At 33.8% G+C, this 20,050-nt stretch overlaps 1 protein-coding gene across 1 annotated transcript in view; it reads left to right on the forward strand.

Annotated features, from left to right (window-relative positions):
* LOC143226146 (follicle-stimulating hormone receptor-like) overlaps positions 1-17,316 on the forward strand; it is a 134,992-nt gene extending 117,676 nt beyond the window's left edge. The window contains 1 exon segment of the mRNA XM_076456730.1: positions 13,622-17,316. Within this exon segment, the coding sequence (XP_076312845.1) occupies positions 13,622-14,793 (1,172 nt within the window). The 3' untranslated portion in view covers positions 14,794-17,316.
* The last annotated feature ends 2,734 nt before the right edge of the window (positions 17,317-20,050 follow it).

The raw sequence follows: 20,050 nt of genomic DNA on the forward strand, positions 1-20,050 counted from the left end.
AATGCAATTAAAAATTGAATGAAGCATAATTTAATATAGGCTTATGTAACTAAATTCGGATTTCTAAAACGTATTTGGATTCCGCAAAACTGAACTTGAAAGTATTGGAAGGTATAATCACTTTTGTGGTTCTGGTTGAAAATGACAAAAATACGAAGAGAAAGAGACGATTTCTTAGAAAAAAATTTTGCGTTTATTAAGTATATTGCTGTCGCATTACATTTACATTCTGTGTATAAATCCCAAATCATAAAAGTATCCAAACTTGAGTGTCTGCAACGTAGACATTGTAAGCTATGGTCATGAGCATGTCACATTTTGATTGCTTTAAACTAACAAGCTTAATCCCGAAGAGCGTTAGTTTGTCATAAGTGTTTTGCACTATTTATACTGGTTCCTTAGTTCAGTAAGAGAGCGTTTTATTTTATAATGCTGGGATTGTTGGCATCCATACACTCCACCATATTGAGCAATTTTATGTTTTTTGTCTGAAGAAGCATTCGGTGAACAAAACTACAAACAAAACAAAACATGTAGACTCACAAGTACATAGGTGCATTAGAAGTTTCAAAAACGTGTTTAACATTTCAATTAAATGTAATAACCTGTAATTGTTGGCTTAAACTTGTGATTTAAAATTTAAAGCCAAAAATATTATTCCTCGTTTCATTCAGTAGGCTAAATATATAAAATGTAGCTTACAATTAATCTTTGTACACAAATGTTTAATATGCCCTCCCAAGTGACACAGCAACACGTCTGAAGGTTCCTAACGCTAAAATCCGGGTTTTGATACTCGTGTTGTCGACAGCATAGGTACCTCATTGTGTAGCTTTGTACTTACTTGAAACAAATGTAGTTTTTAATGCTTTTGGCTTTTATTCCATCGTCAATACATACCTCTTCACGGTGTGCTAAGAGCCATGAATCAAGGATTTCATTCTCTGTTGTAGACAGCGCATATAACCTATTATATAGTTTTGCACACTAAAGAGTGTGTGCCATCACATGTACAGCACACACGCAGCGTCACAAAGTGCACACAAACTATAAGTGAAGAGAATGCACACAAACACATACGTCATTATTTACACATACCGTAATATTATAGTGCACATTCCCTTTGTTGATATACAAAGAGGATATTAACACAAATGGATAAATAATGTATAAGATAATGTCATCCTGTATGAAAAAAATACATGAACAAGTGTGAAACAAAGTAGGAAGGAGCAGGGTCTAATAAAATTTCCTCTATAAAACCTCACAATGGCGCCTGTCCAGCATCTAGGCCATGTCTGCTTTGTTTTTCAATATTTATGATATTATTCAGCTCATGTAAACACAAAAATGTGTGTTCTATTGTTCTATGATTCTTATACTTCTGCACAGACAGTAGCCAATACGTGACCTCGATATACATAAACTCTCAGAATTTTTTTAAAATTTATAATGTACAAAATTATGTTGCCTTTTCATGTAATTTGAAAAGAAAAGACAAGAAAGAAAAAACATACAAGTTATGAGTTCACACAAAAAACTGGTTATGTTGGTTTCGTATGAACAAACTTTACAGTACACGTACTGCTTCCAATAATTCGATTTAACATAAACCTCTAGTCATTGTATGATAAGCATAACTAAGTTTAATAAGTTTCGTCTGTCTGGCCTACTGTGTACAGGTTAGAAAAATAAATGAAGTAGGCGTGGACAGGATATTAGACATACCGTCTTGTGAGGCTGTACAGAAGAAGTATTATCACAACATGCCCATTTCTACCTTGTTTCCTTACTTTTTGGTGCCTCCATTCCTACACTTTCAATTTTTAGACGCTGAATAGCGACTCATAGAACGTCTTTGAATTCTGATTTTCGTTTTTCAAGTACATACCTTCAATTTATAACTTCGTCATCTTTTGAACGATTTGAGATCTAATAGCAATCCTGTACTCAGAAAGCCAAACCCTTTCGATTGATATATCTGACCACATTCAAAGTCTAATAGATTAATTTACTCTAATCCTGCTTAAAGGTATTTCAATTTAAAGGGAGGGTGGTAGAGATCCTAATGTGTAACGAAATTGAATAGGGTATGTTGGCTACACCATTGTTCAATTGGCATAATGAATAAAGGATTCAAGATCTTGTTTATAATATTGTTTAATTAGCACAACGAATAAAGAATTCGAGGTTTAATTACCATAAGGAATAAAAATTTCAAGATATTATATATAATGTTGTTTAATTGTCATAACAACTAAACAATTCTTGGTGTTATATACATCATTTTTTAATTGATAAAAGAAATAACGAATTCTAAGTGTTATCTACACCATTTTTCAATTAATGACGAATTCTAGGTATTATCTATACCATTATTTATTTAACCTGAGAACTCCTTAGTGCATTGTTTAATTAAAATAACGAATTACAGGTGTTGTCTACATAACTGTTTAATTAGCATAAAGAATTATATGGGTGACCTACAACACTAATTTCAGTTTCCATAATGCCTTTAATGGATGATATATATACTAGTAAGGTGCTTTCTAACGGGCTAAGTATTGCAACACTTTTATTATTTTTATGATTAAATAGTTACCTCTAACTTCGAAACACAATCAAAATGTTAAAATTGGCAGACATTATTGACGCAAACGTTCTGGTTTCGTGATATGTCACTTTAGTAATGATACTTAAACTTGTTCAAGATTTTTCGATCAAGCGAAGGAGCAGATGTTAATATTGCGAAGATACTCCTAATGTTGCCAACTTGAAGTAATGTCAAAGATAAAACATGTAAAACATCGTTTAGATCAACATCGCGACTTGCAAGACTCCACGACCGCCAATTTTATTTAATTATTAATTACTTAATTATAAAGTATTAATTTAACTTAATAAGTCCACTTCATTTCGCGCTTCTGATCCTTCTTTAATGAGAATAATTTTACACTAAAAGTGAGGTGTCAAGTTGTTTTCAAAGTATGTAATAAAAATCCCGTTTCCTTGTTTCCAGTAAACAATCTGTTAACATGTCGCCCTGACAGTGATAAATAAACCTTAACTAACAGTATAAATCATCACGTACACGCGGAATCCTGTAGAGATTAGTGGAATAAGACCAGTATGGAAGTCACTTTCTGAAACAGACATATTACTATACAATTTGCTTTCGTCACAGAAGAATTCATTTTGTGAAAACATTACTGAAAAATACTTAGGTAACTTTGCTCCTTTCTATTTCCTCATGACTCTTGATAACAGACATTTGTCAATAACCACTCTGCGATAAGTGCAAACTTAAAGAAGACTGATGATGTAACCCAATGTACATATAAAAAATCACTTTGTGCTAGAAGAAACTGTTATTACTGATTATCGGGGCACAAAGTGACTAGTATGTCTCCTACAAATTAATATATCATAATTTATTGAATATAAATAACTTTTTTTCCCTCAATTTCGTCTATGTTCTGTCGAGGTTGTAAATGAATCATCGACGAAGATGTTTTAGTTTAAATCGATTACACAATTCTCCGCTGGAAGGAATTGAACGCTGGAGTTTTGTGGTTTAAGTTTATTAATTTACCTCTGACCTACCGGGGCACCGCAAAGAACACGCAAACCTATAATGTCAGAGTGAGCTGCAACTCCAGTTCATTAAATATATATTCTTTATCTTTTAATTTTTAACGTTCAAAAAGCTTAAACCATATATCGGTTATGTGTATTTATAAAAACACTTACAAGAATAAGATTATAGATTTTAATCACTGCTACGTGTATTTCATGTTTGTACAATAATTACAAATACGTATAATTGACTTTTTGTCACGGTACATATATACATGTGTATGTGTGCGTATGTTGTTGCTTTTGGGCAATAATTCGTTATCTCGTTAAGACTTGTAGCAGTAAACAGGCTATTGAGTCGACCGCTAATTTTCGAGAAAGTACCATTGAACCGTAACTATGGAAACAGAATCAAAGGGTAAGTTAAGAAGTCATGGAATCTTCTACGATTGTTAGGTGATTCGCGGAAAACTTCACACATATTCTGCGTAATCAGCACAGTCTGTTAAACAACAATTTCAAAGCTGATATTCAATGTGATGAAGAGTTTTCTTATCACATATTCTTTCTCTTTTTCCATTTTCAACGCCCACTTTTTGGTTTCACTTTAATGTAAAGAATATAAAGAATGTGATTTGATTATTACAAAAATCTCATAAACTGAACATTTTATACTCTAAGAAAAAATGGCGTAATAGGGAGAGAATCTAACGAACAAATACACCCTTTCTTCCTGACAAGATAAATTTACACCGTTAAAATGTCTAAATTTGTATCAAATAATAATTGAAACGCTTGCTATTGGTGTTAAGGTGTGAAATTATGAGAAAACGGAAAGTCATGTATGTTGTTTACGGTAATAAAATTTAAAACAACTGATAACAAAATCACTTTAATCAAAAGAACATTTCTACGGTTATAACATTTTATGAACAAAGAGGTTTTAGAAGATAGTACTTCTTCAAAATGAACATATTCAGAATTAAACGTATTTGTACAGATTATGACTTCTTAAAAATATTACTGTTTAATACTACATAATTCTATCATCGCCAAAACATCACTTATACTGACGAAGGGTTTGAATTCACACTTTTTGAGTGTAACTCCTGTTTTAATTGTTTGTATGTTTTTGAATTTCGCTCAAAGATTCACAAAGACTATCTGCGCTAGCCGTCTCTAATTTCGCAGTGCAAGACTAGAGGGAAGGGAGCTAGTCATCACCACCCAACGCCAACTCTTGGGCTACTATTTTAGCAACGAATAGTGTGATTGACCGTCACATTATAACGCCCCCACGGCTAAAAGAGGCAAGCATGTTTGGTGTGATTGGGATTCGAACCCGCGACCTTCGGATTGCGAGTCGAATGCCTTAATCACCTGTTTTAATACCACTTTACATCTTTAAAGCATTATAAAACGTTATTGAAACAATAATCTTTAATAATCAACAAGCTGGTTGCTTATTTATTTGGTCCAGTATGGCCAGATGGTTAAGGAACTCGACTGGTAATCCGAGCGTTGCGGACTCAAATCCCAGTCACACCAAACATGCTCGTTCTTTCAGCCGTGGGGGCGTTACAATGTTTCTATCAATCACACTATTCGTTGCTAAAATAGTAGCCTAAGAGTTGGCGTTGGGTGGTGATGACTAGCTCCCTTCCCTCTAGTCTTGCACTGTTAAATTAGGGACGGCTAGCGTAGATTGCTCTCGAGTAGCTTTGTGCGAAATTAAAAAAAAAGAAAAAAAGCAAGGTTTTTTTATATAATATTAACCTTTTTTTTTAAACTGACTTAAAGTTTGATCTTTTAGAACAGTAATGTCTGGAAGAAAACCAAAAAAAAAACACAAAATATTCTATGAAATGAGGTTAGTAAAATTTGGCTGTAAACAAGCAAACAAGTTGCCCCTCAGTGTCAAAGCGATACGCCTGCTGACCCACCCCGCTAGAAGTGATGTTTCGATACCTGTTGTGAGCAGAGCACCATTATGTAGCTTTGTGCTTAATTCTGAATAATCAGTCAGTCAAACAGGTTACATTTGTCACAAAATAACTTGACAGGCTATTAAATTACTTCCAGTTCTTTGCGAATTTTATCAGGAACATGTTTGATTTTCTTCTTAAAAGCTTAAATCATCAAACTGTGAAAAAAATGTTATTAAAATAAAAATGTCTAATGAATATTGGTTTGGCATATTTGCGTCAAGTTGTTGAATTCAATGGTCATCAAATTAAGATAATTTTCAAAGTTGTGTTAACGTCTGACTTAATTAATCTACTTTTACTTTTTGTTCTAACGGCAATTTTAATTTAAAATGACATTATGTTGGTTTCTAAAGTGATTAAATTTTTAATATAATTAAGTACGTCAATAGAGTTTACAAAAAAAAAATCATTTTAAGACAACTTGAACCAAACTTGTTAATATACGCATATATAACGTGTTGTTTATGTGACCAAACTAAAAAGGTTTAAGATATTTCATGACACAGAATTTAGCACAGTTGTTAAGCTAATCTGACGAAACATTAAGAGCTATTTTTTATATGTCTATGTAAGTTATACAATAGCAAGCTGACGTTGATGCTATAGCTATAGACTAACGTTTTATATAGGACAATTTTATGAAGTGTCCAATGTAGTCTGTTACTGTAACATTTAACTAAGAATAACTTGAGAGCTATACTTGAAGCTGTATGATGTGAAACTAAATTGGAGAATGTACAGAGCACGTGGTCTGTTATCGTAATATTGAATCACTTTCACTTGAAAGTTCTATTGTTCAAACTACGTGGAGTTATGTAAGCCTATCTGAATGTGGAGTGTGGTCTTTTAAAATAACATTTATTCATCTATAGCCCAGACTTCCTGATATCACATTACCTTCACAAAATGTATGGTCTGTTTATATAACATTGAATCATCTATAGCTCAAATTCCGTAATATTATATTAGCTCGACAAAACGTTTAGTGCATATCTATATCGTATATTATTGGTTTATTGGTGATATCCTGTAAGCACGATTATTTGTGGCGCTCGTGTCTCATAGGTCGTATGATTTTCTAACATTTATAAATTTACATACATATCTATGATATATGGTCTCTTTATGGTATCTTCGGATTCATATGATGTTGGTAACCTGATGTTACAAGTTTGTAATTTTGTTCTCGTTGTTATTTTCGTTTAGACTGCTAGTGTCAATCTAAACTATGATACATTCAAAAATTCTAAAATGAATTTGTTAATCCAAACAAATATATGTCTTTAATAAGAATGGCTGTTGAAATTAAATTTGCTCGTGGTCATAAATCACCTAAACCTCATCAAAACTGTATATTAATCAAAACTCTACATTTAAACACTTTTCAATTTCAATTGCGAGAAGCAGAGACACCTTTTTCTCTTATTTAAACGTTTTATTAATGGTATTATTCACTGCACAATGTTTTATTCGTCTCAATAGGATTCATTAGGTTTTGGAACAGCACCAGTAAAATCAAATAATAGCAATAAATGGGCAAGGTTTTTGAAGTAGGAATAATATATAGAGCTAGTAAACCAATATCAGACCCGACATGGCTAGGTAGTTAGTGGCCCTCGATTCCTAATCTGAGGGTAGCCGTTAAAACGTCACGGTCAATCCCACTATTCGTCAGTAAAAAGAGTAACTCAAAAGTTGGCGATGATTGGTGATTACTAACTGCCTTCCATTTAGTGTTACACTATTAAATTAGGATTGACAAGCGCAGATAGCCCTCGTGTTGCTTTCTACGTAATTAAAAACAAACAAGTAAACATCACATAAACTACGATAACATTGGAGTCGCAGAACATATTAACAAACCTAAAATTATCTATTAGTTAAATGAACTCCAGTTGACCTTTTACTACTTAAACAACTCAGAATTGTATGTTTTTATTACGTAATCGTGTAACGTCAATGACAATTCGATGCACACATTCAACTTATTTTTATTACTAGTAGAAACGTGTCGTAAATGGACAAAATATAGAGTTGAGGTGTTTCACTTAATTTGCATTCTTATCTAACCACACACGCGATCGAATATTTAACCCTTAAGATATACTCTTTCTAAACATTCTTTTAAAACTAAACAAGAAGGAATCATCAGTGGTTGAAGCACTTGATATTTTTAGGGAGGATTAAAGTAATCCATGAAACTTTTTTCTCAGCTATATTTTTTTTTGTCAGCAATATCAAACGGTGGGCTCTCGTATATACGTGATTCAATAATAGTACTCATCAGGATCTCTACCAGTCTATCCTCAAATTTAACTTCTTTTAGGCAAGGTTAGACGAAATTAATCTATAAGACGTTCGGTGTGGTCAAATACACCAGTTGAAAGACTTTGATCTCCCGAGTCCAAATCTGTTATGAGATCTGAAATCGATAATGAGATTTTAGAGCTAAGCGAAAAGTTTATACTTGAAAAAAAGACAAAAAATTCTGAGGTTTACTATGAACTGCTACGCCGCGGCTAGAAACATTTCTGACAATGTTCATAATGTGTACTGAATTCTCCCTATCTTCAAAGGTTTTAATTAATTATTCCTGTTTATATACATGTTAACAGCAGTAAGACTTTATTACACCACTCCTTCAAATGTTTAAATAGCATTTGTTAACATAATTCTCAAAAATCAAGAAAACATTGAATTTGTAAACCAAAGTTTTAATAAATATGCAACGAAACTATCCTAAACTCGAATAGAAACAAAACCTGTTCAAACATACTTCTTACACGTGTTGTTGTTGTTGTTGTTTAGAATTAAGCACAGAGTTACACAATGGGCTATCTGTGCTCTGCGCACTACGGATATTGAAATCCAGTTTTTAGTGTTGTAAGTCTGCAGACATACCGTTGAGCCACTGGGGTGCGCTTGCACGTCCATTTTATTTAAAATATGAAAACGTAAACTATTTTCGTAAGAATAAAACTACCTAAGCAATAACAGATTTGATAAAAATTATTCTAATGTTACAGCATTGCAAGAAAATTATGATTTAAAACTGTTTCAGTACAAAAGTTTTTGTTAGATTTTAGCAACACATATATACAGAAGTTAACTAACATCCATAAGAATTACTCTTACACCTACACATATAGTTGTTTTTTTCACGTATTAATTTTTATCTTCCTTTTCGTTAAATTCGTAGGCGACAGGCAGACGCGATACTGTCTTATAGAAAGTGTCGAGATTCAATAAAATGTATAGAGTTGTAGTATTTCAAGCCAAAATTTAAAATTTAGGGATATTATCTTGATATTGGAACAATTATTTATAGATAAAGCTTTCTTTATAGAGAATTCTTAACCGATCGATGGAGCGTACCCTGGTTAGAGCCACGAACTGTTGAACGTCGGAAAATTTTACTTTACCAAATCCAACGCCAACTGACAAGCATCCGTTTTTCTAGATTACATTATTTTATTACAATATTTTTCATGATTAAAATAATGTTAACAGATACTTTTGACTAAGCATAAAAAAGAACATAAATTTAAAGTTCTAGCCACGCCCCATTCTCTCTGCTCAGCCGTAAAATTTTGAGTCATAACACTTAAATTTAGGGTTAGGTACCTGCGGTAGGCCCAACATAAACAGCGCATTGTATAGTTTTGTGCTTAAAAACTGAAATATATAAATAGTTATAAAATAGAGTTAAAATCCATTATTCACCTAAATTTTATTTAGGTAGGCTAATGACCAACATGTCATTTCATCTCTCTGCTACCACTAAATCCAACATATGTCTGTAGCCAACATGATTTATATACACATAACCTTCTTGATTGTTTATTTTTAATAATATATTTGTGAAACATATAAATAGGACATAATGGTTAATTCGTAATTAATTATTGTGAAGCACTGGACTGAAATAGCTCGCGTTAGTAATTTATTAAGGGGTTAACCTTTCATTACTCACCTATTCCAAAGAGGACACTATTAACTATTAGTTTGTTTTCAAATGTCTCTTCTAGAATACACAAGTGGCCATTTGTAATTGCAACTGATATATTAGCAGATGTCAGCTGTTCAACAGCGCTCACCGTCAACTTTGGAGCTACTCTTTTCGCTTTAATTAATGGTATTTGACCATCACTTGTATGACGTAATTACGTCCCTGAAGTGCGGGGTGCATCTTTTGTTTTCGATAACGGGACGCAAATGATGGGCCTACAAATCCAAATTCTGTTTCGCTGGGCTATGCCACGATCGACCTGTCACCTTTTTTAAAAAGTCCAGCAGTGTATTTGTTATTAACGAAAATGGTGTGTATATGTATATTAATAAATTTCTTGAAATATTTGATGGCGTCAAAAAAACAACAACAGAAAACAAGCCGTACAAATGAACGAGACTGGTATGTAGAGATTTTTAAAACAATACAAAACAAGCCGTACAAATGAACGAGACTGGTATGTAGAGATTTTTAAAACAATACAAAACAAGCCGTACAAATGAACGAGACTGGTATGTAGAGATTTTTAAAACAACACAAAACAAGCCGTACAAATGAACGAGACTGGTATGTAGAGATTTTCTTTGTTGTTAACATATCTCTAGAAGACAGAAAGCTGTTCAAACGTTATAAGGATCGACAGTGGCCATGGTTGGTAGTAATAGGGCAAAGATTTCGAATTTTAAGAGTCATGGTTCGAATCACTTTTATATGAAAACAAGTTCCGCAATGTGAGGCTATGGATGACTGCAGTGTGACTGTTAAATCCCACTGTTCGGCTACAAAATAGTAACCCGAGAGTTATTGATGGGTTATATTGGTTAACCTTCTTCTCTCTAATCTATCTGTTAAAAATAAAAGACAACTAAAGGAGTATTTTATGCAGCTCTGTAGAACATTCAAAGAATTAACAGTAAACGCTACCTAGCTGGAGTTATATGAAATTGTATTACTACCTTGTATCTGTCATATATATATATATTTACCTAAAAAAAATATCCTAATGTTTTAAGTATAAACGTAAGTAATTTCATCCTGAAGAATCTTAATTTCCTGTAAAGAGATTTTTATTCAATAAGTCAATAATTCTCAAAGACTCCAATTCCATTAAGTTATGATCTCCAGTCAACATAACCCAACATGTGCAGAAACTGAGAAACAAGATTCAATTTTCAGATGAAGGTTTCGAATTATTTGATACATCATCATCACGTTTTTATGGTTTCGATTGCTAAAAACATTTTGAAAGAAATGTGAAACCGAGCCTGCTTTCGTAAATAGAGAAACTTTTCAAGGCAGTGGACAGCATTATGTTTTCATAATTTTGGTATTCCTGGGTCTTTCTCCATTATCAGATAATCATCGAAGATCAGAGTTATCAGAGTACGTGACAAACAGAAAATTAAAATGTGCTAGGATTCTTAGACTGAGTGTAATAAATCGTTTACAAATAAGTCAGTATTCTTCAAAATAACATGATGTAATGATATTAATAACTATATGTCTTTATTCCAAAAACCAAACAATCATGCATATGTGGTACCATTCAGCATGTAAAAATTCCATTTCCTTTCTACAAGTAAAAGTGATATTGTATCACCTGTACATGGTATTAGGTTGTTGTTTACGATAACATATGTTCATTGCAAATATTTCTATCTATGCTCATGTTTATATAGTTGCTTTTAATCTTTCCATCGATATGCATGATTTTTTCTTATGCCACATATGATATAATATTCCTTATCTTATTTTCAAATAAATATTCTGCTTTAGGAACTATTCTTTATTACTTCTTCTAATTGATTTACTTGTAACTTATACGTTACATAAATCTCAAGCCTTGTTTAATTTCTCTTTTAATTATTCTGAAGAAAGCCCTGTTTTAATTACTTTTAGAACTCTTGTTCATTAAGGTACAGTTTGTAAATATCTTACAAATTATTTTCTTACATTAATTTGAATTCAAAATTGTAATATTCTTTTGTTACCTTCTTACGTGCTACATAAATTTTACCTCAATTAATAAAAGGGGATATCACTGACTGAAAACACACATGACACATTCTGATGCTTTTTATCTGTTTACTCAATATCGATTAACTGGAGGGTTCATGGTCTGCTCGTTCTAGCGAGTTATATAGTGTATGCTGATTTTTATAGACTTTTCTAAGGAAGTTCAGTTGATTTGCTCAAAGCGCCATTGTCATGCTGCATAAACAGTTAGGGTAAAAAAAGGTAACGTTTTCTCCATAATATCAATCTCACTTAATTGACTCCTTCGTGATGCAAGATATTCGAATAAAAATTAAGTTGTTTGTTGTTTTTGGAATTTCGCACAAAGCTACTCGAGGGCTATCTGTGCTAGCCGTCCCCAATTTAGCAGTGTAAGACTAGAGGGAAGGCAGCTAGTCATCACCACCCACCGCCAACTCTTGGGCTACTCTTTTATCAACGAATAGTGGGATTGACCGTAACATTATAACGCTCCCACGGCTGGGAGGGCGAGCGTGTTTGGCGCGATGCGGGCGCGAACCCGCGGATTACGAGTCGCACGCCTTACGCGCTAGGCCATGCCAGGCCCTAAATATAAATAAGAAAATTTACAAATATTAGGTTTAAATAGATAATGCGCTCATTGCGGGGACAGAGGGTGACCTAATGTTAGCGTGTTCGGACTATGAATCCGAAGATTCGTGGTTTGCAACCCGTTGCTGTAAAAACATGCTCCACACTTTGGAGTTTCGAGTATATTATAAAAGTGTTAATCAAATCCAACTCTTCCATCAGACAAGACTAGCCTAACGTAACTGGATGATTTTGTCTCATTTTTCAGTTTTTCAAATGAAACATAAAAAACCACCAATCGTTGACCTTGCGACAATTGACAAAGTTTACTATATGTTAGTTAGTTGAATTGTTAGTTAGGGATATTGTTTTATTTTTATATTTTCTTACCTAATCAATGAGCATCGAGTAGAATGTTAAAACAAACCTACCGTTTTGTTGAAAAGCCTTATAAAATTTATTTTGGCCTGGCATGGCCGAGCGCGTAAGGCGTGCGACTCGTAATCCGAGGGTCGCAGGATCGCGCCCGCGTCGCGCTAAACATCCTCGCCCTCCCAGCCGTGGGGGTGTATAATGTGACTGTCAATCCCACTATTCGTTGGTAAAAGAGTAGCCCAAGAGTTGGCGGTGGGTGGTGATGACTAGCTGCCTTCCCTCTAGTCTTACACTGCTAAATTAGGGACGGCTAGCACAGATAGCCCTCGAGTAGCTTTGTGCGAAATTCCAAAACAAACAAACAAACAAAATTTATTTTAGGAGTGAAAATCAAAATCTAAATTATACTAAATACACTACTAAATTATAGACGAAATTCAGAATCAAATAAGCAATTTGTTTATTAAAGACTATTTTTTCCGCAGCGTTTTTTAAAATATCTCTCTTGTGGTACCTGCATCTTTCAACTCCCGTTGTTTCTAACATTTTCATCAGTTCTGGCCTATGTGTGTATATACGTTTTAATACACACGAAATTCAAAACAAACAAAATATATGTATTAGCGCTTTGCGTTTTGTGGTCTTGAATACGTTAAAAGGGTAACGGTATAACCCCACCATCTAGTTAAACGAGAATTGTCCAAGAGTTGAAAATGGGTGCTGTTGACTTGCTGCCTTCTCTCTTGTTTGACAGTTCAAATTGACGGGCGACTAGTGCAGATAGCTTTTGATTAACTTTACGCGAAATTCTGAAAACAAAAGTTGACGTCACACTCCATTATATCTTTGTTCCCAATGTAACAATAAATTGATTAACCTCAGTGAGGTGTAGCACATATAATAATATAGAAAATAAATTATAATACAATAATCTCAAGAATTATAAGATTAGATTGTATTGAACATTTCGCAGTAAACACAATAGTCACGACTATTCAGAATTCCTTTTACATTTCCTTCTAAAGGATCCTGTTTTGAGATCTTTATTTTGGTTATGTTATAACGTATAAAGGTATTAAAGTGTAAATGTTGTCTTTCTTTTCAGGAGTCGGGTGTAACATAGCTGGTTTTCTAACAGTATTTGCGAGCGAGCTGTCCATTTTCACCCTCACGGTCATCACCCTGGAGAGATGGTATGCTATCACTTATGCTATCCACTTAAACAAACGTTTAAAACTAGGAACAGCCAAGAAGATTATGATATGTGGGTGGATATATGCCATCACCATGGCAACCTTCCCTATAGTAGGTATCAGTGGCTACACAAAGACGAGTATCTGCTTACCCATGGAAAACAAAGATGCCGACGATCTAGCTTATTTGATAACACTGCTCTCTATAAATGGTTTGGCATTTCTACTTATATGTGCTTGTTACGCCAAAATGTATCTGTCAATTACCCGTCAACAGTCGAAGGCAACAACTAATGATACCACTGTTGCAAAAAGAATGGCTATGTTAGTATTTACCGATTTTGCATGCTGGGCACCTATAGCTTTCTTTGGTCTTACTGCAGTTGCAGGATATCCTCTCATCAATGTGACCAATTCAAAGATTCTCTTAGTGTTCTTTTACCCTCTGAATTCTTGTGCCAATCCTTTTCTTTACGCCATCTTGACAAAGCAATATCGACGCGACTTTTTCATACTTATTAGTCGATACGGCTTTTGTACTAAACGAGCCATGAAATACAAAAGAACCTATTCTTGTAACACCCACAATCGACGAACCTCATCTAGACTTCACCACCGAGGATCCCTTCTCACTCAAGTATCTTTTGAAAATGCTCGAAACAAAATCAAACATAATCTAGACAACGATGACAGAATAAAAAGCATTTCTTCAACTATCGATGTTATGCCTGACTTTAATCCAAATTACCAAAATGTTCGACCAGAAGGAAATGTTCGAAAGATCAGGAAACTTAGTATTGTATGTGAGGGTGGGTTTATGTCTTCTGATGACGATGAAAGCAGCAGTCCAATGCATAAAGGATCTCCTCACCCTATTAAGAATAGCTACACCAAACTGAATATTTCATCCTTAGAACAAGAAGAAATCTTACGACGTGCTTTAGGAGAAGAGTTGGGGAACTTTCAACGAAATGCTTCTCCTGATGCTGAGATGCTGCTCTGGTGTAGTCCAAGTTCCTCATCCCAAGCTGACATAAATGGATACTCAAAAAGTTCTCAACGTACCATTGACACTGAAGTGTAGTATTCCTCCTCTGGGTTCTGTACCAACAACGTCCACTATTAATCCATATTTGTGGAGTATTGTAATAGTCTCTTCCATGGTGTAGCTGTATCAATTACTAAATATAGTAGACCTTACAATTATTGTAAACATATATATATATATAGCAATCTTGCGAAGTTAAGGAATGGTCTTATTATCTGATGGAGTGAAATGTGCTTATACCATAAGGAGCAAAGAATATGTTACAGGCCACTACTGTATGTTTAAGAAAAGCAGAATATACCAGAAGGTTCGATTAGAAAAGAGACACTTTCGAGCAGATGGTTATATAAATATAACCTACTTTAATGTCTTTATTGTATAGTTTTATCTTATTCAAAAACAATGAGGCGTGAAAAGGTAGTATAGGTGTCTGAACGCCAGAAAGAATCTTTTAATGAAGTGTTTGAATATAGGAATCTTTAACAACAAAACAGCCCTATCCCTGTGGTGCAGCGGAATGGTTGCGGACTTCTTCCGCTAGAAACTAGGTTTCGATACCCGTGGTCGGCAGAGCACAGGTAGCCCATGGTGTAGCTTTGTGCTTAATTCTAAACAAGCAAACTAAAATCCAACTTTGCATGATCTCGTCTCCTTTAAATGGTGAATCCAACCGTTATTTTGTAGGGCGATGATTCATTGGTGTTGTAAGATTTCTTTATAACAGAAAGTCTTAAAACAAGATGGTGTAACATTATGGTCTTTATAGCGCTTTATGTAATAAGATGCTATTTTAATACGTAAAACATTCTAATTACATGAAACTGTTACAGGGTGTTCCATTGACTTGTGATGATGCAATGTGATAAAGTTATAGAAACTCACATATATAAAATGGTGAAATGTTTAAGGTGAATATATAGTCTGGCTTTGTTTAAAAGAAACGTTAGGGTACTTTCAGTTTCTCTAAAGATGGTGCCACGTGCGCGATTTGTTTTCATTGAAACAATGTTATATTATTATTCATGTAGCAAGTATAGTATGTCATGTTACGTTAAGATATCTTGCCGCCGTGTGTGTTTACGTAACTGTAACGAAAGCAAATGATGTATTTTTTGTAAGGGCTTTCTACAGAGATGCGTGTCACCGTAGTTTCGTAAAATTCTGATTATATAAAACTGTGAAATTGTGTTTTGATCCCAAATTGTAACGACCGTCATGTGACGAAACTTATAAGTGTGAATAGGTGATCTCATCAATTATTATGTGGGATAGCGATTTCGTTTGTAGCATCATCGTGATATCAAAATTATTTTGTAAATTTCTTGCTAATAAAACAACAAATCTTTTTATTATTAAGCTTACACTTGAACTTTTGATTTCTAACAAAAGTTGATATTGATTTGTGAGTATACTTTTTTAAAAGTGCCGGCATGGCCAGGTGGTTAGGTTGCTCGACTCGAAAACTGAGGGTCACGGGTTCGAATCCCCGTTACACTAAATATGCTTGCTCTTTCAGCCTTGGAAGCGATATAATGTGACTGTCAGTTTCATTTGTTGGTAAAATAGTATCCCAAGCGTTGGCGGTGGGTGGTGATGACTAGCTGCCTTCCCTCTAGTCTTACACTGCTAAATTAGGGACAGCTAATGGCCGTGTAAGTAAAGAATTCGATATAGTATCCTAGCAACACAGTTCTTTGACTAGGCATCGTAGTAGCGAAGCAGTATGATAGAATAGCAGAGTTTTAAAAACAAGTGCTTGGTCAGATGTCTTGGTAACAAAATAATATATTTAGTTACTCCAGTTAGGAATTAATATTATAGCACATCCAAAGTATATGGTACTGTATGATCGATCAGCCTCGTATCCCACGATTGTAGAAAAGAAAATCTTAATAACAGAGATGCATTGTGAGATTTACACCAACGTGGATATGTATCAACAATCGTGATACTCCTTTGGAACATCGGTTTTCAATAGGCCTGTTTAACGATTATGTTGTTTTACTATAGCATGCTTCTTTCATACGTAATGTACTCTTACATTGTACGTTTTTTGTAACTTGTTCAGTGCCAAGACTGTACATCATAGTGCTCGTTAGTTTGACAAAATATTTAGTAAGAAAAATATTTCGCTAAAGTGGCTTCCCAGAAACATTCTACCAATATATTATGATGTATAAAATTTCGAAAATAAGAAGGCCTAACATCAAGGAATTACAGAAGTACATACTTTAAACGTATATATTCACTTTTTATGATTTATATACTGCAATTTAATTTTTAGCTGTAAGAAAGACGACACATAGTGGTGAGTGTCGGAAACTGATTTTCACTAACATCGTGTATTCAATGAGAAAGTTTCATTGTTTCTTGTCCTGAAAACACCTTTAGTCACTATAGATGAACATTTCTTGAGGGCTTCACGATGTGGATTAAAAACGATATTTTTGTTATCATGGTAATGGCTCTCCAGTGCTCAATCAAAGTGTGATTTACAGTTTTATAAGTCATGTTAACCTTTCTTGTTTTAGTAAGTACGGTAATCCTAGTAACAATTTTGCATTTGAATTGTTCAAGTTTGTCTGAATGTTTTAGATTTTTCAGCTTTACGTGTGAATAAAGGAAATATTTATCTATATGACACATACTTTAGTCTCGTTTAACTTATTTTACGTTCTGCAGCACTGGTTAATTGACAAATGAAGTTCTTCGTAATAGTAACTATATTAACCTTACCTAAGACAGAAAAATTTTATAAAACGTCATCTTATGCACGTTTATTTATTTATTTAAGGTTGAGTGTGATAAAACCTTGTTCATGTAACTTCGAAAAGTTTTCATGCTTGTAACACTAATACATAATTAGCTCATGAATGAAACCTGAAAGTAGAGTTAAATTGCAGTTTTAAACCAAAGAGACAAGGTAAAATTAAAACAGCATGTTACTGAAAGTAGGCAAATACGTATTATTCTGGGTTCTGGTCTGCGTTAACTACGTAAAATACTGGAAATGGCCCTTAACACAGTACTATTATGAATACATCTCATTATGTATTTTTATGTATTTAGAACATTGCATACCCCAGGGATGTGAAATCAATTTCTTATAATAACAAAATTATGCGAACAATTTCGGAATTATTAAGGTTATATTTCTGTATTAATAACTCCTGAAAATCATTACCTTCTTTGATCTGATGCTTCAGTGCACAAACGAAAGTTATTGTTTAGATAGGCTCAAGATATACAGTAGCTGATTGTAAATTAAGTGAATGGAATTTAGATCGATTACAATGACGACCATCATAACAGGCGTGTACGTCGTGATCGTGGAATATGCCTGAAACTTAACGTCTGCATAGACCTTTATTGTTCAGACACTTGCTTTTAAAGAGGTTTTATTTTTCAGTTTCAACTAACAACACGAAATATTTCTAGTCTAAACTAGAAAGTTAATGATAACTTGCGGCGTCTATAGGAGATAAACTACAGCTGAGGTAAAAACAATCTTCAATGATAATGAGCGGCTTAACAATTCATGATGCCAAACTCGAAGCAAATAAATAAAAATCGAGGCTCATCTACAGTTTACAAGTTAATCAAATATCCTTAATCTTAGAAAGAAAAAAAAAAAGCGAGAAGAAACAGTCTGTGGTGAACTGGTACATTAATGTCGTTATAACATAGTATACTGAAAGAAAAGTAATCTCTGACGATACCCCACGTTTCTCTTTACCTACGTTACCGATGGACTCTCTGGAAGCAAACCTTGAGAGCAGCAGCAAAGAATTTACCTAAGGTTTATTAATTATAAAAGCTCAGATGCTACACTACACTTCAGTGGTTTTCAGTAGAGCAAACTGTAAAAGCAGAACTTGATAGTCATCAACAATTTAATACTTGATATTGATATTTTGATTTTCCGGCAGGTCAAGATAGCGTAGACTGACCACAGTAGACTGTTGTACGAAGATCCAAAGCTTACAAAACAACAATTAATACAAGGAGACCAATAACAGACAATTGAAACCATAGAAACACGATGATGGGAAACCTTTGAAATTTCAAACATTTTCACTTACTGCATTCATATCATACGCTCTGTTATTTGAAAATGAGCCTAACAGCTCTATTCGGAACTACGGAATCTACATAATGGATAAGACTTCAACATAGGCCGTTGGTTTATTTTAACTCTCGTTTTTTATTGATTCGTAGTCTGAGGTTCAATCTAGGGTTACTTTAACCTTGTATTTTTTAAACACTGTTAAGACATGGATTATGTACGTCCAATAAACTGGTAACACATTTGTCTATTTTATTGTTTTATTTAAACTGAACCTCGATTAGAAATGGGGATTTGATATTGATTTGTTGCTAAACTGAAGCTATACGAAATAATGCAGTTCAACAGCAGAAACAAGTTTATTAGGGTTTTTCTTTGTTCTCCAATATATGTTAGTCACGAGGTTAAACATGATGACTTCTTATTTCAATAATGTGATTGGAGAAGTTTCTAAAACTTCCAGCAAGACAAACTCAGTTTACTTATCACATTTCATTCTCTTGATTTTCTCTTGGTGAGAGAATTATTTCCACATACGAAGCTCAGAAAATTAAAACGATAAATGCCTCAGTGATCCATGTTCTTCATTAGATTTTTCTTATTTTCTTCTGAATATCTTCGGTGGGCTGAGCAGATAGCCCTTTGTGGCTTTGCTATAAGAAAAACACACAAACACTTCTGAATATCTTCTTTGCTTTAACTTCTTCTTACGTTTACTTTTACTTACGTACTCCACATCCGTAATATAAACCGCTGAAAGTCTTTAATATTTAATATTCAGTAAAATTTAAAATTCTCTGAGAATTGCTTATCTTATTAAACCTACATGACAATGAGCCGTGGAGTACACAAAAAAGGAAAACTATATATTATGTACAAACATAAAAGAATGCTTCATGTTGACTATACAATGAAAAGCACGTGCGTTTTTTAAGTAGTGAGGGTTTTATTCTTACCATTTCGGTCCAATTCTCCCTCTTCTTGTGGCATATAGAAAAATATGAGATACTTTAATGCTAAAATTCGGGTCTCGACCTGGCGATAGATAGGTGTAGATAGAACTTTTATGCAGATGCACATTAAACGATAGAATATTAGGAAGCACGTTGACTGCTCAGCTTAATCGTAACTGTTATATAACTTAGCTATTTTTTACAGTCGTGCTATTGACTGTATAAGTCAATACGTTGTGTCTCTGTATTCTCTCCACCGCATGGAATCAAACCC

The sequence above is a fragment of the Tachypleus tridentatus genome, chromosome 9 (genome assembly GCF_004210375.1).
Source record: "Tachypleus tridentatus isolate NWPU-2018 chromosome 9, ASM421037v1, whole genome shotgun sequence".
Taxonomy (NCBI): domain Eukaryota; kingdom Metazoa; phylum Arthropoda; class Merostomata; order Xiphosura; family Limulidae; genus Tachypleus; species Tachypleus tridentatus.